The following is a 24,211-nucleotide window of genomic DNA, read 5'->3' on the forward strand; positions in this document are numbered from 1 at the left end:
GGTGGCGAGGCTCCCGTGCAGACGGGAATGTGTGCTTATACTTCACGTAAAGAGATTTCCCCCACGGGGCTCCAGGCTGGGACTCGGAACCCCTGAGCTGGCACCCAGGGTCCCTGACACCCGCAGTGACAGGCTCTCTCCTGGGTGGGGGGGGGGAGCTGGGGCCTGGGCTATCCTGCCGTGTCCTGGCGGGTCATTGATCATGAAAGCAGCATTTCCTGGGACTTGGTGGACACAGTCATGTCCCTTTGTTTTAATCCCACGTCTAGAAGATTGGGGTTTTTGGAGGAAAAAAAGTAGCTCCTCAACATGGTTTTCATCTCAATATGTTCAAGGTTGTTCAATTCTGGTGTAGTCCAGTATGTTTCTTTATTTTTTTTTTTTAAGGCAGTTTGGGTGGGTTTTCTTTTTTCTAGGCTTGACTGTAGGGAAAGACTCACCCACTGGGGTGAATCATTACAAGTGCCAACCCCAAGCCTGTCTTTCTTGTCTGTCTCTTGCCCTCAGCAGGCAAACTTAAGGGGATGTTTAAACCTACTGCTGGGTCTTGCAGCTAGTGTTTTTATCTATTTGTCCACGTTCTTCCCCTCCACCAGCTCCCCTCCTTCTTCCCCCCCTCCCTTCCCCACCCACCCCACTCTGACCTGGAGTTTATATTTCAGTGAGTCCATCATTACCTAATGCAGAAATCAATAGTCCCACCTCTTTCCTGTGGCTGGCTTTCCTTGGATTGTGTGTGTGTGTGTGTGTGTGTGTGTGTGTGTGTGTGTGTGTTAACCCTTTGGGTTTAGCTTCCTGACCCTTCCAGGCAGTGCACCTGCACGGTATTCTCATGTGGAATGGGATGCCTTCTGAAAGACTCTTCCCTCAGGCCCTGACCCCGCTAGGGAACTCCCAGGACCCATGGTTTTCTGCTGTCCAGGCCTGGGAGCCACAGGGAAGCGGGAGAGGTCTTCTCAGCCCCCGGGGGGGCCGTACTTGCACAGGCTCTGAATCGCAGAGGGTGTGTGCGCCCTGGTGCTGAGGCAGCGGAGAGGGGCACCCTCCCTGTGCCCCCTCCGGCTGCTTTCTGTGCCCTTCCAAAGGGGCAGAGAAGGTCACGGGAGTGTCCCCTGACCAGCCTAGCATTTTGCCTGACACCCAGGTAACCTTGGAGCCAGATTTAGAGTTGCTTTCCACGTGTGTGTCCCGCCCCTCCTTTAAACTAAATTCTTTAATTGCAGGTGAGGATGTAATTTTGATCTCCTGCCAGGTCTCTGCAACTGACAGGCACCATGACTTATTTTTCCAGGAGACAAAAACTGTCACTCCCTGCTACCTTTAAAAACTTGCTAATCTTCTCCGAATTTATTTTCCTTCCTCCTGCCCCAGCCCAGAGATTCCATTTTTTGAGGATAGATGACTAATATGCTAAGTAACCAACCCAGGGCTATGTCAGAGACGCAGGGACTGTGCTGGGAGGAAAGAAAGATTGATTCTGATGCTCAGGGAAGGTGTGTGATTTGGAGGTGTGTTCCTTACTTACGGTAGGGGGATCATGCTAAGAGGCTGGCTTGGGTGAGGGCGAGGTAGCCCGGATAGGAGACTCTGGTCCCCGGGGTGCTGCCCAGGTGAGGCCTGCAGTTCAGTGAGGAAGGCTTGTTCCAGGCAGTGGCTGGTGGTGCCCTCTGCTGGCCGATGCTGGGAGGCTGTCCGGCTCCCTTGCTCACTATGAGAACCCGCTGGCGTCCTGTCCAGAGTCTCAGGCCACAGCCGTGAGAGATCTGTCATGGCCTGAATCAGGACCAGCCGTGGACACCAGGTGCATGCAGGGCTTGGAGCCTTGTGCTTCTTTGTTGTGTGACCCTGGGCTGTGTAGTGCTCACAGTTTACAGCCCTCCTTCCAGGAGTCAAAATGTATGGGTATCAAGCCCTGGTGGGTTTCTAACCGTGAGACCATTTTGCCCTTGGGATCCTCGTGGGCGTATCCCTTCCCACTGGGACCCAGGTGACTGGCCGACCGTGGCTCTACGTTCGGGAGAAGAGAGGGAGGGCAGTGCCGTGCAACCTGATTGTGATGTTTGCTTTCCACTCCCCTTCCTCAGGATTCTGTCCTTCAATAACCTGACCCGGCTGGACGCGGAGAGCCTGGCTGACCTGAGTAGCTTGAGCGTCCTGCGCCTCAGCCACAATTCCATCAGTCACATTGCGGAGGGCGCCTTCCGGGGACTCAAAAGCCTGCGTGTCTTGTACGTCTTTCCCCGTTGGGCTGGTGGGAGAGCAGAAGAGAGCACACCGGCTGCTTCACTGCATTCCCTTCTCATTGGTCTTGAGTCAGAATTAGATCCAAAGCTGACCTGCGATGTGTGCCAGACTCTCAAAGTTTCATGTAATAAATCGAAAAAGAGCTAGTTGAGCAGAAAAGTGTCCCTCGTTCCCCCCGGGGTGGTGCCTAGAGGGATGACGACTCAAAGAAAACTGTCATCACCACGCACTGGTTCCTGCAGTGCGCTTGGCGGGACGTGGGGTCCGGCAGTGGGAAAGGTTCCCCAGGCTGCGCGCTGCCGCCCGCAGGTCAGCAGCCTTGGGGCCGTCTTTCCCATCCTGAGCCTTCCCGCTGCGACTTCCATGTTTCAGTCCTGAGTATCTCTATCTGAGCCACAGGGCAGTCCTGAGGCTCGTGTCTTGGGCTAGCGTCTCAACTTCTTCAGCATATAGCCTGCCTCCAGGACGCCCGTTTCCAGAAGAGGTGATGAGGGAACCCCGTGTCTCTCCCGGAGCCTTTTTAGGGTCATTTAACACAATGGAGATGATCATGTCATTTCACTCGAAGTTCCCCGTGAGGTGGAGGGAGTTGCCAGGAGTCGCTGCAGGGTGCTTTTCTGGGACTTAAAATTTTCTGGGCTTTTCTGGGCTTTCGAGAACTTCCAGGCAACAGAACAAGAAGCCATAAAGCGGGGGTTGGGGACGGTGGGAGCGGCATCTGGATTTCAACAGGCAGTGGCCGTGGGGTCTGAGGCCTCCCTCCCAGCTGTGCCCCCTGCAGAAAGAGCGGCCTATTCCAGCATGACGGGGAGGAAGGCCTTTGCACTTGCGCTTGGCAGAGGCGGCAGAGAAGGCTTTCGTGCCAGGCCGTCGTGGAGGAGTGAGAAAGAGCCCGGACGCCAGGCTGCTCAAGCCGAGGTCAGCCTCGGAGCCATGGCAGTGCTGAATGACAAGGCCGGGACGTTCAGACTGAGGAGGCCAGAGAAGTGAGAAAAAACTTTGGCAACCGGGCTTGGAGCAGGGAGACAGGCATACAGAGCAGCAGCCCCGGGTCCCGGGTGTTTCAGGACCAAGATAATGGGAGGAACCTGATGAAAGGAGGAGGCCCTTCCAGCCTCAGGATCTCGGCTCTGAGCTTCCGCTTGTAAAGTAAAGGTCAGAATGAGCATTTCTCTCCAAGATACGAGCTCCCCTCCCCGCGGAGGGAGGGGAGCCGAGAGCAGCATCCTTTCTGGTCCTGGCCCGCGTCTGCTGAGGCTCAGGAGGCGAAGGTGTGGCGGAGCTCGTGGAAAGTTGGAGCGGGCCAGCCCAGGGCAGCACGGGGGCCTGGTTGCCAGGTGGGGTGTGTTGCCCGCTGGGGTGACCTGCCCTTGGAAGCTGGGGGAGGAAGCTGAGTCATTGGCCTTGTGATTTGCGTTGTTGGCGGAGACTGGGCCGAAAAGTTGGCCTGGTCCTCTGGACTTGGCAATTGGGTCACCAGTCTGACTCAGCACCCAGATGTCGTCCCTGGCTGGGAGTCAGCACCTGTGCAGGCCCTGGGGGGAGACGGGCTCTGGGCGCCAAACCCACTAGGGAGGGCCCTGTGCCGCGGCCTCTTTCTTCCCCGTCCTTTCCTCCATGTGCCTTCTGCAGTTTCTCGGTTAAGTCTGGGAAAGGGACCCTGGCTGGGGTGAAAGCAGGTGGGAACCTTAGGGAACCTTTCAGACTCATTCTCAGAGCAGTGGACAGAAGTCCGCTCTTTGGGGGCAGAATCCAAAGCAGGCTTTCCGCTGGGGCCTGGCATGTGCCCACTGGGGAGCAGCACATGCAGCTGGGGAGCTGCCAGTCCAAGGCCTCCGTCAGCTGTGTTGCGAGGCTGAGAAAGCCAGTTCTCACGGCAGGGTGGCTGAGTGGTCATGCCCCTAATCTTTTTTTTAATTAATTAATTTATTTTTATTATTTTTGGCTGTGTCGGGTCTTCATTGCTGCACATGGGCTTTCTCTATTTGCGGCGAGCAGGGGCTACTCTTTGTGGCGGTGCGCGGTCTTCTCATTGTGGTGGCTTCTCTCGTTGTGGAGCACGGGCTCTAGGCATGCAGGCTTCAGTAGTTGTGGCACGTAGTCTCAGTAGTTGTGGCTTGCGGGCTCTAGAGCGCAGGCTCACTAGTTGTGGTGCACGGGCTTAGTTGCTCCGCACCATGTGGGATCTTCCCGGACCAGGGCTCAAACCCGTGTCCCCTGTATAGGCAGGTGGATTCTTAACCACTGCGCCACCAGGGAAGCCCACACCTCTAATCTTCACTGGATGTTCCGTTTGGGCACCTAGAACACACCGAGATGTTTCGAGCTTCTTCAAGGTGGCAGAATGGGTGTGAGTCTCTCTTCCTGCCACAGACTGAATGGTGAGCTTTCTGTCTGTCTCCTCCCCAGGGACCTGGACCACAACGAGATTTCGGGGACAATTGAGGACACCAGTGGTGCTTTCACAGGGCTTGACAGCCTCAGCAAGCTGTGAGTATCTGGGCGTCGGAAGATCCGTGGGGCTGGTGCATGGAGACGGCTCCACGGGCCCCTACACCCTGTGTTCTGCGCCCGCCCCTGGGAGCGTTGGCACATTTATCTTCTTTTGTTTGGGAAGGAAAGTCTGAATAGGGGGGCAGAAGGCATCCCACCTTCTCCCTGACCCGCTGCCTCATCGCTGCCCTGGGTGTTGGTTTCTTTGGGGCTAGAGGGCTGGTGTTTGGAGGCCCGTTGGGTCTTTTCTCCCATTCAATTCTTGACTGATGTGAAAACAGCCAACTTTTTTGTTGTTCTTTGCTCAAAGGAGTCTTGCCCTCTTACTGAATTTCTAGAAATTCTAAACGTCTAAAGCCAAGTAACTCTTGATGGTTTTGAGTTTTCGGGCAGTCTTTTTTGTTGTCAATCATAATCGTAAATGGAAACGATCATTACCATACAGTAGGTGTTTTTTATTCAAGGTTTCTGGTGTTTGGGGTTTGTTCTTCTAAGCTCCTAGAATTTGCGAGGCGTGTGTGTGCGCGTGTGTGTATATGTGTGCGCGCGTGTGCGCGACGTCTGTCTCAGGAGGCCAGGCCGTGTTACGCGTCCTTTCTACTGCAGATGAGGAAACACAGGGGAAGGGATTTTGCCCAAGATCACACAGCCGGTGGGCGGCAGGCCTGGGACTCACCTGTGTGGCCCCGAAGCCTTGTGCCTCCCCTAGTCCTACCCTCTTTCTGCATCTCCCCAGCACTCTACAGATGCCTCCCAAGGAACATATAGGCATGGGGGTGGGAGCTGTTATCACTGTTCACTAGCTGCTGTGGGAGAGGGATTGGAGGAGGACAAGACAGAAGACGGCCCCCACTCCGTCTCCCCCAGCCTGTTGTGGTGACGGCGAGCCGAGCAGAGCACGAGGATAAAGTAAATATTTTGAAAGCAGCAGTGGAGGGCGAGGCTCCGGGAAAGCCTGTGGTGGGAGGGTCTTTCTGCAGAGTTAACGTTTCTAATTTGTTTTGAAAAGTGGGGTTTTTCACGCGTTTGCTAGTCTGGGAGTTGTACGCGTCAGCCGTTTTGGCTGTCTGACGATTCGTTCTCTTCTTGAGGCTCCTGCGTTCTGATAGTAGGTCACGAGTGCCTGTCGGCCTTCTTTTTCTCCCCTAGAAGAATGCTCCTTTCTCCCCCACCTCCTGGACCCTTTACCCAGCAGGCTTGGGAAGAGCCAGGACAGCACGACGGGGTGGGACAGAGGCCTCTCGTTGACCAGAGGAGCCTCAAGCTGGGGATGCGGCTGCGGGGATGGTGGAGCCGGGGCGCTGGGCGCCTGAGCAGCCATTCAACACAAGCCTTCTCTGCGGGGCCTGTCCCGGCGGTGGAACCTGGAGCCGGTTCTTGGGTGTCACGGCTTCCAGGAGGCTCTTCCCTGCCAGCTGGGGGCGGTGACCCTTGAGAGCACTAGGGCTTCCGGTTCTGCAAAAGCCGTTCGCTGTCCATAGCCTAGAGCCGCCTTCCTAATCACCTGCTGTCTGTTCCCCAGCATGTTCTCCTACTGGACTAGGGTAACAGTCCAGCGTTTGACCCACTGGACTGGGGTAACAGTCCTGTGTAAAGTCCCAAGAAGGCAACCCTTGCTTGCACTGAGCCGCTTGACGTGGGTGTTTGGAAGCAGTGGGTTCACGGTGACACTGTAAAATAGTGTCCAGTCTCCTCCCACGCAGCCCCACTGATCAGGATCTTGGGCCTGGAGGCTCTTGTATCCTTTTCCAAAAAAAACGGGGAGATGCACACAACTGGGGGAAATCGGGACAGTGACAGTGGTTCCTTAATATGATTAAATATATGCGGTCATTTACTTAGGTGCCATGGTGTTGGGGTCGTGTTGCAAAAGATTAAAAAAAAAAAAAAAGAATCCTCTTCTTGGATTAAAAAAAGAAAACTATGTGATAGATATTCCCAGTGGTCCAGCCCGGGTTGGGAGTGAGGAGTGGGCAGAGACGAAACAGGACTGGCACCATCAGGTGACGGTCGTAGCTGTGTGGAGGGCACGTAGGGCTCACGACACCCTGCCGTCTGCCTACGCGGGTGTGTGAAATCTTCCGCATTAAGAGGGGAAAAGGAAGGCCCGTGCTTTCCTGTGATCCGGGTGCACAGCTCCGGTTACAAAGCACTGTGAGTGGGCCATGGAGGCTCTTCCTGCCTCATGAGGTGTGCCTGGCCCTTGGGGACGCTGGGCTTCTGGTTCCACATAAACCAGTCTGTGTGCAGCCTGGAGCCGCCTTCCTAACTGCTAACGGTGTTGAGTCAACGTTTGTTGAATGCAGCGGGGAGGAACCCGTGCTGGTCTCTCCAGAGCAATGCGCGGACGCTCCGCGGCGTGGCTGTGCCACCGAGAGGCCCTGTTGAAGCGGCCTGGTGGTGAGTCTGTCGGACCCATGAGAAATGTGGGGGGGGGGGGGGGGCTCACATCAGCCAGGAGGAGGGTTGTCCCTCTAGAGCCGCTGGTGGGCTCGGCGGTGGAAGCAGCTGAGGGGCGGAGGTCAGAGACCTCCCTCAGAAGGTGGACACGCTGGCTGGCCTGCACTCTCTTAGTTGAGGACCCGGGGTTCTCCCTGCCGTGCCCGAGGGCAGCCAGAAACTAAAACGTCTTCCAGGAAAGGAACAAGTGAGCAGCGGAGCCATAAAGGGCTTCCGTCTGTGAAGCCTGCCCTGCCCTTCATTTTTCCAGCTGCCGAACACAGCCATTTGGGATGGTTCCTCAATCCGGAGCTTCCTGGCAGGGCGTTTATTACACTCACCCACCCGACGCCCCTCCTTCCAGCTTTTGGAACACCTGCTGGGGGCCTGCTGAGCTTATAGCGCAGTGAGGAGGGGAGGCAGGGTTTCTGGAGCACAGGTCAGCCGCAGAGGGGAGGGTTCGGTCACTTGTGGACGAAGAGGAGGTGGGTGCCGCCCCGTGGTTCCAGCTCTCTCCAGGGCATTCCTGGAGGCAGGGGGCCGAGTGACACAGCAGTAGCTGCTTCAGCCTTCCTGGGGTGAAGGCGGCAAGAGCCGCAAGACCCTTGGCTGGGTTGGCGGGGATGGGGGAGAGGGTGTGATAAGTGATCCTTAGGGTCGCCGTCTGCTCCAGGTCGCTGGCACGGGGGACGTGGGGCCGGCTCTGCCTTCTGGGGAGCCATCGATCAGGTGCGCCACGTCTCCGCTGCCCAGCAGCACGTGGCACAGAGGCACGGGGACACGCCTTGCCCACAGCCCCAGCTCTCCCGTCTGCACACAGCGGCCTGTCACTGGAACCACGGTCTGCTAGCCGAGCCCCGGCCCCCACCCACAGACGCCTGCTGGGGAATGTGAGGACCTACTGTAATCCAGCAGCAGGATGACGAGCTCCTGAATCATCGAGCCTTTGAGAGTTTGTTTTATTGGTACTGTCGCCGTTAGGAGTAGCGGCCTGCCCCCTGGTAGGAGAGGCCAACGTGACTAATATTTAATGGATGATATAAAGCACAGCTTTTTTTCCTGGATCTCGTTTACGGAAGATTTCACTAAACAGTTCAGTACCGTTCACTGGGACCTGGAGCCCGCAGTGGCTCGGCCTGGGGCATCTGAGTGAGTGAGAGGTTGGCAGTGCTCTCAGTAGCACCGGGCTTTGGTGCCCTGCGGGCTGGTGCTGGCTGGACTTGCTCTGTGGTGCAGTTGTGGAAACGCTTTCTGGGTGAGGTTGTTCTCACATCCATGCAGACTGCCTCCCAGAGAAGGAGAAGGCAAAGGGCTCTCTGGCCGTTGTGCTCCTTTACCCTCCGGAGGCAGGGCACAGAGCTGCTTTGTCTGAGGGCCGAGCCCAGAGTTGCCAGGGGGGCTGCATCAGCAGAGGACCTGGGGGGGCACCCATCCTGACGCACTTGGGGTGCGGCAGCCCTGTGGTCCAGCTGCCTCCCGAGTCCCCTGGCGAGGGCTGGGTCCTCCGTGTGTGTGATCCCATCTCCTGGAGGCAGCCTCCTGGTCCTTGCGTGCCGGGCCCCAGGAGCCTTTGGCACTTGGGTGGAAGCCCGGGGCCCGTGTGGCAGGCAGTGCCAGGCCGCCCTGCCGTCTTTGGTTTTCTTCAAGGCTCGCATTTCTTTTCTTCCCTCTTTTCAGGGAGGGCTGTGTGCTTGCTGTTTTCCCTTGTGGGTCCCGTCTTAACGAAGGTCTGAAGGTAGATCTGGCCTTTAGTCGAGATCTTTCCCCTGGTTCTCGGTGGGTTCTAGACAAGGAATCCCCCCTCCTGGTGAGGGGCTGAGCCGGCCTGCCTTGCTCTAAGGCTTTCTCCTGACCACCTGCCCTTGGTGCCTAGGAGTCCCTGTCCCACACCTGCGGTGCTGAGACCTCCCAGGAGCTGGTTCCCAGCAGCCCACGTCCTTCTTAACCTACCCTTCAGAGAGTCCCGGTGGACACCATCGTCAAAGAGCCCCATACTTGTCAGCACTACCTCAGGTGTTCGCTGGCAGAATTTCCTGTGCCAGCAGCAGTTAGAGGGAACTCCTTGGTGGGCTCTCATCAGAGCATCTGATAACGAGGAGGGAAAACTGGAACCTTGATGCTTTTCATTCCCAATGTCCAGCCACTCTAGGTGCCACCCCTACCCCAATTCCAACACAGACTTCCCTTTGGATGACACAGCCCATGGAAGAAGCATCCATTTCTTCCGTGTGTACTGCAGGGGCCAGATTTGGGTTTCTGAGAAAACTCTTGACAGTCACTTATGAGATTGTGATTGGAATTCTCTGGAAGCGAGACCCCCCTTCTCATGGGTAGGTGGTCCAGGTACAGGCATTAGACAGCCTGGGGGGCTGACCGTTGAGGACCTGTCTATCTAGGATTTAATAACCTCGGGCCGTTGGCATCATTTAAAACCCGGGCTCTTGCTGAAGAGCCGAGGGGCCTTCTCACAGGAAGGGGTGCAGTGCACTGTGGCCGCATCCTGGCTGCCAGCGTGTGCCCCGGAGCTGGGGGGCCGCCTCCATAGATACCCACTGTCCTGTCCTCCTCTTGCCTCCTCTGGGGACCTTTATCCCCAGAGGGCAGCTTTCAGAAGTGGGTGGTAGTTTTTAGTTCCAAGAGTTTTCCTCCTGACTGCTTCCTCTCGCTGGAGCAGTGGTGAGTTCTCTCTCCCCTGTGGGACTATGGCTACATTCCCCCCAGGGTGGTCCTTAGAGAGAGAGAGAGAGCCCGGGCTGGACAAGGTGATTTCCACTTAACACTGCAAGGGGCCTTTTTGGCGAGACAGCGCATGCAATTCCTACCTGTCATCACTGTTAAATTCTAATAAAGATAAAAGTATTTCATTTCAGAAGGGGGAGGGCCCCCATACCGCAGATGCATAATCTCGGCACGGGTCATATTTCCACCTGCCTCTCCCTGGACAGACTTATCAGATAGCACCACCCTAATTGTGTGTTCTCCCCACCCTCCCTTGTTGCTCTCCCTCCCGCTCCCACCCCACCTCTGTTTCTGGATGTTTGGAAACTGCAGAACTCTGTCGGGAAACAAGATCAAGTCCGTGGCTAAGAGAGCGTTCTCGGGGCTGGAAGGTCTGGAGCACCTGTGAGTACCTTCCCTGACCCACGGGCCTGCCGAACGTGGCTGCCGGGGAAGTCTGTGAGCAATTTAAAAGCATCTTTGTAAACTGAGAAACAGGCTATTTGGAAACGCCAGCTGCTTCCTTCTAAGTCAGCTTCAACTTTGGCCTTCGTTTTGCCTATGCCAGAAACGGTTACAGAACATATGGCCACTCGGTGTTCAGATAAATACCGTCCTCCTGCCTGGCCTCCCCATTGCCTGGGCCTGCTCAGGCCCTGGGCTCCCTTCCACTTCCACCAGGACCCTTTATACTGCTAAAGCAGCGCCGCAGTGCTGAGTACACGTTGGGTTTAACTGGGAGGTTCCTCCTGGTGTGTTCGCCTCTGAGAGCCTGGGAGGAAGAGGACGGAGCCAGCCCTGAGACGTCCGTGTGTCACCAACTGAGGCGGATGCCTCTAGTACTTGATTCTTTGGGTATTTTGTCTTTGAATCAAGTGCGACCACAATCCTGTTGGGAAAGTTTTGCCTGTTGACTTGCTGAGCGGGCCTTGGCTTAGCTTTGATGCCACCCTTAAGGCTGGCTCGTTCCAGAGTTATTGCACGTGTCAATGTAGGTGAAATAATAGCCGCTTACAGTGGCCTTAGGACAGGACATGGGTGTCTGGCTAGTGCCTGTGGTTCATTGGCGAAGCCTGGGCTGTCAGGAAAATTCCCTGAGCGTCGTGGCGCAAACACGTGGCTGACTTGAAGGGCGCCTGGAGTTTCTTTGCCTAAGTAAAGAATGTTCTTTTTCAGGAACCTTGGAGAGAATGCAATCCGATCTGTCCAGTTTGATGCCTTTGTGAAGATGAAGAATCTTAAAGAGCTGTAAGTACCGGGGATTCTGTGGCCCCAGTTAACATGAGTAGAGGATTTCAGAGTAAGAAGTGCCTTAACTGCATTATGCTTTATTTTATATAATAGTTGTGATCGTTTATAGTCGTCTGTAAGTTCAATTGTCTTTTTGGAAAAAAGTGCCCTTTGGGGGCTTATTCTGAATCAGGGGTCAGTATACTTTTGCTTATATGTATACACAGTAAATATTTTCAACTTTTTGGGCCACAGGGCCTCTGCCATGACAACTTGACTCTTGTAGCAGAAACCAGCCATAAATAATACATAAACGAAGAGGTGTGGCCGTGTGCCAATAAATTCTTATTTACAAAAGCAGGCAGTGGGCCTGCAGGCCGTCGTTGACTAACCGCTGCTCTGGATGATGTGAAACAAACTTCTGTAAAATGGATAATCCTCCCTTTCATTATGTCAAGGACAAGTGCTTCATCTTTTAGGGGTGCCTACAATGAAGGGCTTGTATTGAGAGGGGCTTCTTAAAAGATCTGGGTGGGCTGTGAGCAGGGCAGAGCTCTCCGTGGGATGGTGACACGTACCGTGGGAGAGTGAGGAGACGCCCAGCCCACGTGTGTTCCCAGGGCCCCCGTGGTGTTTGTGGGCCGTGATGCTGCCGCTGCAGACTTGCCGTGTGGGCCCATGGGCGACAAGGGTTAGAAGAGCCTGCCTGTGTCCTAGTCTCTGGCAGAGGAGCTCATCTAAGTATTCAGGTAGCAACACCCGGGTTTCCTTTCTTCTTCCTGTACGTGAATCCGATTCTGCAGCCATTGACTTTGAGCCATAATGTTCAGTTCCCTAAGGGTGCAGCTTTGGGTCCCTATGAGTGCTGAGAAAACCGGGCATGCCAACGGCCGTCTTGGCACCCTGAGCTCATCCTCGTCCCCGCGGCCAATCCTGGTGGACCCTCGGTGGCGGCGGGGAGGGGAGGAATGGGGCAGTAGGGGGGTGCAGTCCCCATAGTTGGAAACCGAAGCAGGAAGAGGCCCCGGTGGCATTCCCTGGGGTGAGTGAGGGGAGGCGAGGTGGACAGGCCCTGGCCTCACGACGTTCAGTGTCCTGCGAGATTCAAGTCTGTCAAGTTGGTGCCCTTTCTCGTAAGGGTCCTGATCTTAGAACGGGAGTTCGTGGAAGGATGGACACTTGGATAGATATGTGATAAAGCAGGTATCACAGAACATTCAGATTTTACAAAGTGGTGTGTCTGTGAGTGTTCACGGTGCATTTCCCTCCAGCATTTCTGTCTTTGAAACTTCCCAAATAACATGTTGGAAGTAAAAAAGATCCAGTTAAAGGGAAGAGAGAGAAAGAGAGCAGGACAGGGAGAGAAGATTTTCCTTTGGGCCTCCTAAAGACTCAGGTTTCCTGAGACGGTTTTCTAGTTGGGACTAACTGGGCCCTTCCAGGTGCTTGGATCCCCTCCCCCGCAAATGCATCTGTGTGGTTCTGGAGGCTCAGCCTTGGCCCCCTGCCTAGGCTTCCCATCAATTGCTGCATGTACCCAGCTGGGGCTGGCCGTGGGCCCAGTCCTCTGATGGGAGAAACGGTTAATCCCACTTGGTCATTTTCTTCCCCCATTGGATCAAGGCAGGTTGTGCTGTGCACTTAGTCATCCTCTGGGTAAATTTCCACAAGCGATGATTAGAAACACATTTGGTGTTGGAATCATGAAAATGTGCGATATAAGCCAGCGGAGTGCCGGGATGGCTGCAGGCGGGGGCCCGGAATGGCCGTGCCTGTTGGCTGCGGGAAGCTGCAGAGCCTTGGGGTCACCAGCGATCCCCCGTCTGGCCTACGCTTGGTCTCGGAGGTGATGCGTGCGTGTGGAGGGGAGGTCGGTGTCCCACCGGGTGCCTCCATTTCTCTCCCTCCGTCCCGTTAATCCTGACTCATTCTTTAGGGCAGCCTTCTGTCCACCCCGAGTACCTGCCGTCTTCTAAGGTCTGGACCCCTCGGTGTGAGGAGGGTTTCATGCAGAGGAGGCAGGAAATTCTCTAGGGAGCTCGGCCAGCAAATGCCCTGAATGCATGCCGTGAAGCTTAACCCTTTCCAAACACATTTCTGATCAAGGATAAACGTCAGATTTGTTTTCTCCAGTTTGTTCCTGTGGTTCGAATGAAATATGTCCCTGTCCCCGACAAAAGGGCCTAAAGTCTCCCCGAGATGGCCAGTGCCCTCCCCTAGACTTCCGTGTGTAGTGCCCAGGCCTTCCTGCAGAAAGGGGCAGGCACGTCAGATGCCCCTTGATGGGAAGCCGTCGGTGCTTCTGACAGGGGTAGAGGCCCTTTCCACTCTTCGCCTGGGCTCGTGAGTTCTGCTGTGCCTGGCGGCAGCCTTCCCAACCACCACACACCGCCTGCCCTGGGAAGCTCTCCAGAGGCTGGTGTGATTCAGCCGCTTCTTCGCGCTCACCTGTGAGGGCCCGTCCGCCACCTACAGTAACTCCTCAACAGAGCCTCCCTCCACGTATCGCTAAGCACAGCCCCACCGCCCATCAAATACAAAACCTAGGGCTGATTGTAAGGTCTAATATGGGCAAGCATCCCTGTTATAATGGCTTTGTGCTCAATTACTTCAGTCTTGAATGAGCACTTCCCAAAATTATTTGGTTACAATGCCCAGCTCATTCGGGAACAGTGAGGAGAGGAGCGAAGAGCAGATTCTATGTCATTTCGTCTCTGCCTTGGGTTCTCTGCCTTCAGGTTCTCTCCGCCTTGCTGTTTACTAGTTTGATGGTTTCCCTGCTCATTAGAAGGTCAGAGTGAAATGAAGAACGAGAAAGGGGCCTGAGGAATATGGTGGTGGGGGGCGGGGAGGAGGCCACTGCTCTATCACTGGCCCATGTGACATTTTTGGAATTTCAGAGCATCCCGGTACCCCTTTTTTGTCACCATGTACTGGGGACAGTTTATTCCAGGGAAGCGCATGTAATAAGTCCTGTGTCCATCCCTGTGCCGGGCTAACCTCCGCTTTTGAGCTCACAGCCCGAGGTCTTCCAGGAACACGGCAGCTCAGCCCCTCAGCTGACTTATCTTCGAGTGACTCCTCAGGAAGGAATGTCCGCAGAGATGGCGATTCCGATTTCTGTTGAAAAAGCTGATCCTCGGTTGCTGAGAAATGAAAAAGAAAATACTCTCTGTTTTGGTTGGAGCCTCACAAAACCCAAGTTGTGCGTTCTCAGGCGCCCTGGGCAGTGGCAGTTAACTCACAGGCGCTATTTAGGGAGCGGAGCCGAATCCTGCCGGCCTCCTGAATAGCGCTGGTGTGGAGATAAATACACAAACAAGAGGGGAGCACGCCCGCGAGGCTGACATTTGGATGCAAGAAAACATGCGGCTCTGCCAAATAAAAACAGAGCAGCCATACAGAAAAAGGAGCCCTTCTCGGGGCTTGTTTCGGACTTTCGATGATCGGAGCCTTAGATTGAGCTTGGACGCTCCAAGTGGCTTATCAGCGGGGTGGGAAAAAGCAGAGAGGAGGCTGTGCTACTCCTGTCTGTGGGATGGTCAGAGCCCGGGAGACGGCGTCCCTGGGGTCACATGAGCGCAGTGGCTGTCGTGGAACACGTGTGAACTCTGGGTGGCTGCTACTTGAAGTGTGGCCCTTAGACCAGCGGAGTCAGCGTCACCTGGCGGCCTGTTAGCGATGCAGAATCTAACCCACTGAGCCAGAAGCTGCATTTTCTCACAGCCTTCAGGTAGACTGTACTTACCGCTCTAGGTCGCAGGAGAGGAACCGTAAGGGCGAGCATCTCCCATTCAAGCTTGCTGACTCACGGCAGAAGCTGATGGGAGGCGATGGGTCATTCCGGGCACAGAGGCAAATATCCCTCCTTTGCGGTCACACTTCACACGACCCTTTTGTCTTGCTTTCAGCCATATCAGCAGCGACAGCTTCCTGTGCGACTGCCAGCTGAAGTGGCTGCCCCCGTGGCTGCTGGGCAGGACGCTGCAGGGCTTCGTGACAGCCACCTGTGCCCACCCAGAGTCACTGAAGGGCCAGAGCATCTTTGCCGTGCCACCAGAGAGTTTCGTGTGTGGTAAGACTGTCTTTGTGATTTTTTTTTTTATTTTCCACAAAGGGTAAGGAGGCCAGGAGGCTTCACTATGGGAGTGATTCCTGTGATCAGAGTCAACCCTAGCCCTAGCCCACGGTTACCCATCAGCCGCTGGATACAATTTATTTCCCACTGAAGCCACACGTAGTGTTTACGGTGCCGTCGCCTCATTCTGTGGTTCTTGGAGCGCGTGCGTTTAATCAGGAGCGAGCACGAGCTGCTTCAGTTACACGGCAAATAATCAGTTACAGGAAGATGGCTGTGTTCGAGACAGCGCTGGTGCCCGGATTTAGCTGTGAATTTACTCAGCATACGAGGCTGGGGTTTTCCTGTGTGTTTCTTTCCAGCCCCAAGAATGAAAGGTTAAATACAGGAAGAATGAGTCTCAGGAGAACAGTTGCTGTAGTAAAAAGAATTCCTTCATGTTGACTTGCACTCTTGCTGTGTCTCCAAAGCACTGGAATCGGCACTGGTAGCTTTAAATTCTTTTTTCCTCCTGACTGTTAGTATGTAGGTCTTGCCATCTTTTGGACCAGGGGTGGTTGGGATCCAAGTCTGGCTGCAAAGAGCACAGAAAATGGTGAGCATCTGAACACAGAAACACACACACATATACACTCACACGTACGTGCACACAGGCACCACACACCACACTCAAATAGAGATGATGCAGCCTCGTGGTCAGAAAGATGTGTTCAAAGAGCGAGATGAATTTTGAGTTGTTGCTGGTTTCTGCTCTAAGCAGGAGCGAGGGTGGCATTCCCGGGCCTGACTGGAACTGCTGGGCAGGTGTGCATCCCGCTGCCTTTCATCCCTCTGGTCTGCCTTGAGCCTTGGGTGTGATATTCCCAACCAGGGGCTCCCGTAGGGTCTGGGGACCCCAGTGGTCCACTTCTCTGTCCTACTTTTTGGGCACAGCAGTAGCCAGTGTGCCTGCTGACATCAAGATACAGGTGTCCTCCTTCCACACGCCCACTCACCAGCACCTCCATCACTTCTGAGAGCAGGCTTGCTTTCCTTTCTCCTGACCCAGTCCAGCAGGAAGCCTTAAGTACACTATCAACGTGGTAGCAGCCCTGCCAAAGCAGCTGTCTTTACTGTCATTCTCATGGGCACTGTGCACATGGCCCCCCATTGCCTAGGATGGAACAGCCGTGCCATCCGTTGTTCCTTGGGTTTCTGGTCCCTGACCATTCTGTTGTCACAGAGCTCCCTGAAATTGCACTTTCTGCCCCTCCGTCCTGTCTCCTGCCACAGGGCATAACCTCTCCCTTTGGATAGGAGCCACGGCAGGACTTGAGACACGCTTCCCCCAGCCTCCGGCCTGTGGCCCTGGCGTATTCTGAGTTGTAGCAGTTTTGACACATTTCTCAGAGCCACCTCCACATTTTCACTCAGGCTCCAACCCAAACAATCATCAAGTACTAATGGGAATCGTGAAAACACTTGGCAGGAGATCAAAGTTTCAAGCTCTGTGGGAATCTCCCACTCCTTTTTTATAAAATGCACGTATAACCCCATCACGCCCACTAGGCTAGCTAGAATCAAAAAGTCAGATACCAACAAGTGGTGGTGAGGAAGCCTCCTACGCGTTGGGGGAGGGGAATACAACATGGCGTAGCTGCTTTGGAAGACGGTTTGGAAGTGTCTCAAACAGCTAAACATAGAGTTACGATATCCCCCGCCAATTCCACTCCTAGGTAAATACCCAAGAGAAACAAAATGTATCCACGTCAAAACTCGTACATGAATGTGCATAGCAGCATTACTCGTACTGACCAAAAAGTGGAAAGGACCCAAATGCCCATCGGTTGATGAATGGGTAAATAAAATGTGGTATAGGCATACAATTAGGACTACTATTAGGTCATAATAGGGAATCAGTCTTACAATATAGATGAACCTTGAAATATAAGGCTAAGTGAACAAAGTCATTCACAAAACACTGTATGTTATATATGATTCCATTCTCATAAAATGTCCAAAAGAGGAAAACCTGTAAAGGTAGGAAGTAGATAAGTGGTTCCTTAGGGCTGGGGAGGGGTGGAGGGAGGAGGATGATAGCTAAAGGTACAGAGGTTCTCTGAGGTGATGAAGAATGTTCTTAAAGTTGACTGTGATGATGGTTACACATATTTGTGAATATACGAAAAACCGTGAAATTGTCCACTTTAAATAGGTGAATGATATTGTAAGGAAATTATATTTAAACAAAGCTGTTTTTTAAAACAGAAGTATAATTTACATATAAAATTCACCCCTCTAAGTGTACAAGTCAGTGGTTTTTAGAACATGGAACAGTTGTGTAACCCTCACTACTATCTAATTTTACAACATTTTCATCACCCAGAAAAGAAACCACAAAACCATTAGCAGCCACTCTTCTACATTAGGTCTCTATGATTTACCTATTCTGGATGTTTCATATAAATGGAATCCTACAATACATAGTCTTTTGTGACTAGCCTTTTTCACTTAGTATAATTTTTTTATCATGTATTTTTAGTACTTCATTACTTTTTAAGTGGCTGAATAAATATTCCATTGTATGGGTATACATTTATTTAGCCATTCATCAGGTGGTTTCCACTTCTTGGTTATTATAAATAATGCTGCTATGAACACTGCCGTACAAGTTTGTGTGTGAAATCTCTTGGGTTATATACTAGGAATGGAATTGCTGGGTCATACGGTAACTCCATGCTAAACTTTTTAAGGAGCTGCCAGACTGTTTTCCAAAGTGGCTGCACCATTTCGTATGCCCCTCAACAAGGTATGAGGAGTCTGATGTCTCCCCATCCTTGTCAACACTTGGTACTGCCTTTCAAATTGTACCTATGCTAGTGGATGTGAAGTGGAATCTCACTGTGGTTTTGATTTGCATTTCCCTAATGCCTAGTGATGTTGAGTATGTTTTCAAATGCTTAGTGGGCTTATATGTATATCTGCCATGGAAAAATGGCTACTCAAATCTTCTGCCCATGTTTTAATTAGTCATTTGTCTTTTCATTGTTGAGTTATAAGAGTTCTTTATATATTATGGATACTACCTCAGCAGATATAAGGTTTGCCAATATCTTCTACCAATCTGTGGCTGGGTTTTTTTTTTTTTTTTTTTTGTTTTCTTGACATTTGAAGCACAAAGGTTTTAAATTCTGATTAAGTCCAATTTCTTTCTTTTTTTTTTTTCTTCTGTCATTCGTACTTTTGATGTCATATCTAAGAAACTATTGCCAGAGACAAGGTCACAAATATTTACACCTATGTTTTCTTCTAAGAGTTGCACAATTTTATTAGCTCATACATAGTCCTCCAGTTTTGGTCTTCTGGTTGAAGACTCTTCTATTATGGTCCCCTCCCATGTCCCCATAAATTTTGGGGTCAGCTTGTCATTTATGCAATAAAGACAACTGGGATTTTGAAATAGGGATTGCATTGAACCTCTTGATTAATTTGGGGAGTACTGCCATCATAATATTAAGTCTTCCCAATCTGTGAACATGTGATGTCTTTCCATCTTTTTGTAGCTCTTTTTCACTTTCTTTCAATGAAATTTTATAGCTTCCGTTATACGGGTCTCACTTTCTTTTGCTAAATTTATTCCTGTTGGTGTTTTTTCTTTATGGTGCTACTTAAATGGAGTTCTTAATTTCATTTTTACATTTTCATTGCTAGTGTATAGAGATGGGATTGAATTTTATGTTGATTTTGTATCCTGTAACTATGTTGAAATCATTTATTAGTTCTAACAGTTTTTCAATGAATTCCTTAGGATTTTTTTAATATATGTCATTTGCAAAAAGGTAGTTTTTTTCCTTTCCAATCTGAATGCTTTTTCTTTCTTTTTCTTATCTAACTGCCCTGGCCAGGTTCTCCAGTACAATGTTGAATAGAAGGGATGAGGGTAGACATCCTTGTCATTCTCCTGATTTCAGGGGAAAAGCATTCAGTCTTTCACCATTAAGTATGATGTTAGCTGTGGCTTTTCAATGGATGACCTTTATTGAGTTGATGAATTTCCCTTCTATTTCTAATTTGAGTATTTGGTTTTTAATAAATTTATTTATTTTTGGCTGTGCCGGGTCTTCATTGCTGTGTGTGGGCTTTGTCTAGTTGTGGCGAGCAGGGGCTACTCTTTGTTGCATTGCATGGGCTTCTCATTGCGGTGGCTTCTCTTGTTGCGGAGCAAGGGCTCTAGGCGCACGGGCTTCAGTAGTTGTGGCCCGTGGGCTCTAGAGCGCAGGCTCAGTAGTTGTGGCGCACGGGCCTAGTTGCTCCCCAGCATGTGGGATCTTACCAGACCTGGGCTTGAACCTGTGTCAGGTGCATTCTTAACCACTGCGCCACCAGGGAAGCCCTGTTGAGTGTTTTGTGTTGGATTTTGTGAAATGCTTTTTCTGCATCTGTTGAATCACGTGATTTTTTTCCCTTCATTTTACTGATATGGTGTATTACATTTTTGGATGCTAAAACAACTTTGCATTCCTGGGATAAGTGCAACTTGGTCATGGTATAACATCTTTTTATATGTTATGGGATTTGGTTTGTTGGTTTTTTGTTGTTTTTTCATTTATATTTCTAATTTTTGTTTTACTTATTTATTTGTGGCTGCGTTGGGTTTCACTGTTGCACGGGCTTTCTCTAGTTGCGGCGAGTGGGGGCTACTCCCTATTGCGGTGCCTCCTCTGTTGGGGAGCATGGGCTCTGGGTGTGTGGGCTTCAGTAGTTGTGTCACTTGGGCTCAGAAGTTGTGGCACGCAGGCTCGGTGGTTGCTGTGCATGGGCTTAGTTGCTCCGCGGCATGTGGGATCTTCCCTGACCAGGGCTCGAACCCGTGTCCCGTGCATTGGCAGGCGGATTCTTAACCACTGTGCCACCAGGGAAGCCCTGGTTTGGTAGTATGTTTGTTGAGATTTTTTTTCTTGTAATTTATTAACAAATAACTATTTTTATTTTTTAGCTTACAGAAGGTCTTTTTTTATTCAAGTCAGTGTGAGCTGGTACTTCACTGTAGTTTTGATTTGCATTTCTCTGAATAATTAGCGATGTTGAGCATCTTTTCACGTGCCTGGTGGCCATCTGTATGTCTTCTTTGGAGAAATGTGTATTTAGGTCTTCTGCCTGTTTTTTGATTGGGTTGTTTGTTTTTTTGATATTGAGCTGTATGAGCTGTTTGTATATTTCGGAAGTTAAGCCCTTGTGGGTGGCGTCAATTTGGATTTGGATACTTTTTATTGTCTGATTGCTGGGGCTAGGATTTCCAACACTATGTTGAATGGAAGTGGTAGGAGTGGGCATCCTTGTCTTATTCCAGGTTTTAGCGGGAAGGCTTTCAGCTTTTTACTGTTGAGTATTATATACTCAGTGGTGGGTTTCTCATAAATAGCTTTTATTATGTTGACATGTGTTCCCTCTGTACCCACTTTGTTAAGATTTCTTATCATGATGGATGTTGAATTTTATCAGATGCTTTTCCTGCATCTGTCGAGATGATCATGTGGTTTTTGTCTTTTCTTTTGTTGATGTGGTATATCACATGGACTGATTAGCGTATGTTGAAGTATCCTTGTGACCCTGGGATGAATCCAACTTGGTTGTGGTGTATGATCCTTTTTCTGTGTTGTTGCATTCAGTTTGCTAATATTTTGTTGAGGATTTTGGCATTGCTGTTCATCAGAGATTTGGCCTGTAATTTTCTTTTTTTGGTAGTGTCTTTGTCTGATTTTGGTATCAGGGTGATGGTGGCTTCATAGAATGTCTCTGGGAGTGTTCCCTCCTCTTCAATCTTTCGGAAGAGTTTGAGAAGGATCGGTATAAGTTCTTCTTTGTGTGTTTGGTAGAATTTGCCTGTGAAGCCATCCTAGTCCTGGACTTTTGTTTGTAGAGAGGTTTTTTGTGTTTGTTTTTTTACAGATTCTACGTCACTCCTAGTGATCCATCTGGTCAAATTATCTGTTTCTTCTCGATTCCATTTTGGTGGGCCGTATGTTTCTAGAAACTTGTCCATTTATTCTAGGCTGTCAAATTTGTTGGCATATACAAATGCCAAATTCATATATGAATTTGTTCATAGTATTACCTTACGGTCTTCTGTATTTCTGTGGTATGGGTTGTTATTTCTCCTTTATCATTTCTTATTTTATTTGGGTCCTCTCTCTTTTCTTGGTGAGCCTGGCCAGAGGTTTGTCAATTTTGTTTACCCTTTCAAAGAACCAGCTCTTGGTTTTACTGACTGTAGAGAATTCTTGCATGTTTAGTCATAAAGGTATATAGTTTTCTGTTTTTTCTGGTTTTGTTATCAGGTAATACTTACCTTATAGAATGGAGTTAGGAAATGTTCACCCCTCATCTATTTTTTTTTCTTTTTTGGAAGAATTTATGAAGGATTAGTGATAATTCTTTAGATGTTTGGTAAATTTCACCAGCCATTTGGCTCTGGAGTTCTCTTTGTGGGAAGTTTTAAAATTGTGTTTACTTGTTATATCTGTGCAGATTTTCTTTTTCTTCTTGAGGCAGCTTTCAGTTTGTGCATTTCAGACAGGTTATCTAATTTGTTGGTGTACAGTTACTCATAGTATTCCTCTGTATTCTTGTTCGTTGCTGTAAGGTTGGTAGTATTGTCCTTTTTTTGATTAGCATTTGAGTCTTCTCTCCTTTCTCTCTTCTTTTCCCTACCCTACTGTAACTATGTATTATTCAGTTTTGTTGATATTTTCAAAGAAGAGGAGCAGAAGAGAGTCACAAACAAAAGTCCTTACGTATTTACCTATGTAGTTCCTTTAATGGTGTTTTTTCTTTGTTTATGTGGAGTTACTGACGCGTCTTTTCATTTCCGCCTGAAGGATTCCCTTTGGTATTTCTTGTAGGGCAGGTCTGATAGCTGTAAATTCTCTCTGGTTTTTCTTGTTTTTGTTGTTTAAGGGAATTCCTTTATTTTTATTTTTTATGTATTTTGGCTGTGTTGGGTCTTCGTTTCTGTGCGAGGGCTTTCTCTAGTTGCGGCAAGCGGGGGCTGCTCTTCATCGCAGTGTGCGGGCCTCTCACTATCGCGGCCTCTCTTGTTGCGGAGCACAGGCTCCAGACACGCAGGCTCAGTAGTTGTGGCTCACGGGCCTAGTTGCTCCACGGCATGTGGGATCTTCCCAGACCAGGGCTCGAACCCGTGTCCCCTGCATTGGCGGGCAGACTCTCAACTACTGCGCCACCAGGGAAGCCCTCTCTGTTGTTTGGTTTTTAAATCTGAGAATGTTGTGATTTCTCCTTCATTTTTGAAGGATCGTTTTGCTGGATATAGAATTTAGTTAACAGTCTCTGTTCCAGTACTTTGAACATGTCTTCCTGCTGCCTTCTCACCTCCGTGGTTTCTGATGAGACACCAGCTGTTAATGTTATTGAAGATCCCTCGTGTGTGAAGAGTTGCTGTGCTCTTGCTGCTTTCAAGATTCTTTGTCTTTGCACAGTTTGACTAGGAAGCTTCTAGGTGTGGATCTTTGAATTTATTCCATTTGGTGTTCAGTGAGCTTCTCGGATGCGTAGATGTAAACTTTTCATCCAACTTGGGAAGTTTGGGGCCATGATTTCTTCAGATAGTCTTTCTGTTCCTTTTTCTTTCTCCTCCTTCTTGGACTCCCATCATTTGTATGTTGTTATGCCTGATGCTATCCCACAGGTCTCTGTGGCTCTGCTCACCTTCATTCTTCTGTTTCTCGGACTGGATAACCTCAGTTGGCCTGTCCCAATTTCCCTGACTCTTCTGCCAGCTCAGTTCAGCTGTTGAGCTCCTTTCGTGAGTTTTTTATTTCAGTTATTGTACTTTTAAACTCCAAATGTATATTGGGTTCATTTTTACAATTTCTAGCTCTTTCTTGATATTCTTTATTTGGTGGGAAAGGATTTACATACTTCCCTCTAGCCGTGGTTTCATTTAGTTCTGTGTACATATTTAGAAAGCCAATTTAAAGTCTTTTTTTAGTAGGTACAAGATCTGGACTTCCTCAAGGACAGTTTCTGTTGACTGCTTTGTGTGGTTTTTTTTCTATTTTTTCTTTGTTGATAAATGAGTGTTTTAAATAGTGTAGCAACTCTGGAAATCAGACCTTCCTTATGTCTTCCCCTGGGGTTTGTTGTTCAGTTTATTGTTACAGTTTACTTGTTTAGTGACTTTCGTGGACGCATGTTGTAAAATCTGTTCTATGCAGCCACTTTAGTCCCTCTGTGGTTGGCTTAGTGGTTAGCTAATGATTGGACAGAGTCCTTAAATTACTTCAGGCCTCCTGTCCTTTGCCCAGCATCTCTGCTGTGTGTTGGGGGTGTGCCATCACTTCCTGTTTGCACTGATCCTCGATGAGGGTCACAGGGAAGAAATGTGGACCCTCTGCGGTCTTTCTTGGGCTACACATAGCGCTGCACATGCAGGTGGCCTTCTCGGTCCTCGGGAACATGGTGCCCTTTTCAAGGCCTGCTGATGACATTTCATTCACCCAATTTCCTTTGCAGTTTCCTGGCCAGCCTGTCAGTGGTTCCAACTGATACTTCTGCCTCAGCACTGACTGCTGATTACTTTTACCACATGCCCCTGGGATAGGGCTTCCCTTGCTGAGCAAACTGTATCAGGTCGAACAAAAGGCAGGCCCTGAAGATGCAGCTTTTGTGGGCATGCCCAGCTCACCGTGCCCCCCTCACTGGTTGCTAGGCTTGCTGAGTCTCAATGCTACTATAGAGCTGGAGAGAGAGGGATGGGACTTCGGGTAGGTTATAATGCCCTAAAGCTCACTTTTCTCCCTGAGATTCACGTGTTTTCTTGAATTAACACTTCATGGGTTGTTCTAGCCTTTAGCTAGTTTCTAAGATTCCGAAGAAGTTGATTGTCATCATTTTTTGCTTATATTTTCACTACTTTAATAGGTGGTGCAGATTTTCAGAAGTCTTTATTCTGACGTTCTGGAAGTACTTCATCCCCTACTCCCTTTGGAGTAAAGTTTGTGGGTGAGGCCC

General features: G+C 50.3%; 1 protein-coding gene across 2 annotated transcripts in view; it reads left to right on the top strand.

The window, feature by feature from the left end:
* LRIG1 (leucine rich repeats and immunoglobulin like domains 1) overlaps positions 1 to 24,211 on the top strand; it is a 118,387-nt gene that overhangs the window by 88,094 nt on the left and 6,082 nt on the right. For both annotated transcript variants that reach the window (XM_065884546.1, XM_065884548.1), the window contains 5 exons: positions 2,085 to 2,228; positions 4,654 to 4,734; positions 10,228 to 10,299; positions 11,071 to 11,142; positions 15,036 to 15,199. In XM_065884546.1, the coding sequence (XP_065740618.1) occupies positions 2,085 to 2,228; positions 4,654 to 4,734; positions 10,228 to 10,299; positions 11,071 to 11,142; positions 15,036 to 15,199 (533 nt within the window). The remainder of the gene's footprint in view (positions 1 to 2,084; positions 2,229 to 4,653; positions 4,735 to 10,227; positions 10,300 to 11,070; positions 11,143 to 15,035; positions 15,200 to 24,211) is intronic.

Source organism: Phocoena phocoena, chromosome 10 (assembly GCF_963924675.1).
Source record: "Phocoena phocoena chromosome 10, mPhoPho1.1, whole genome shotgun sequence".
Lineage (NCBI taxonomy): Eukaryota > Metazoa > Chordata > Mammalia > Artiodactyla > Phocoenidae > Phocoena > Phocoena phocoena.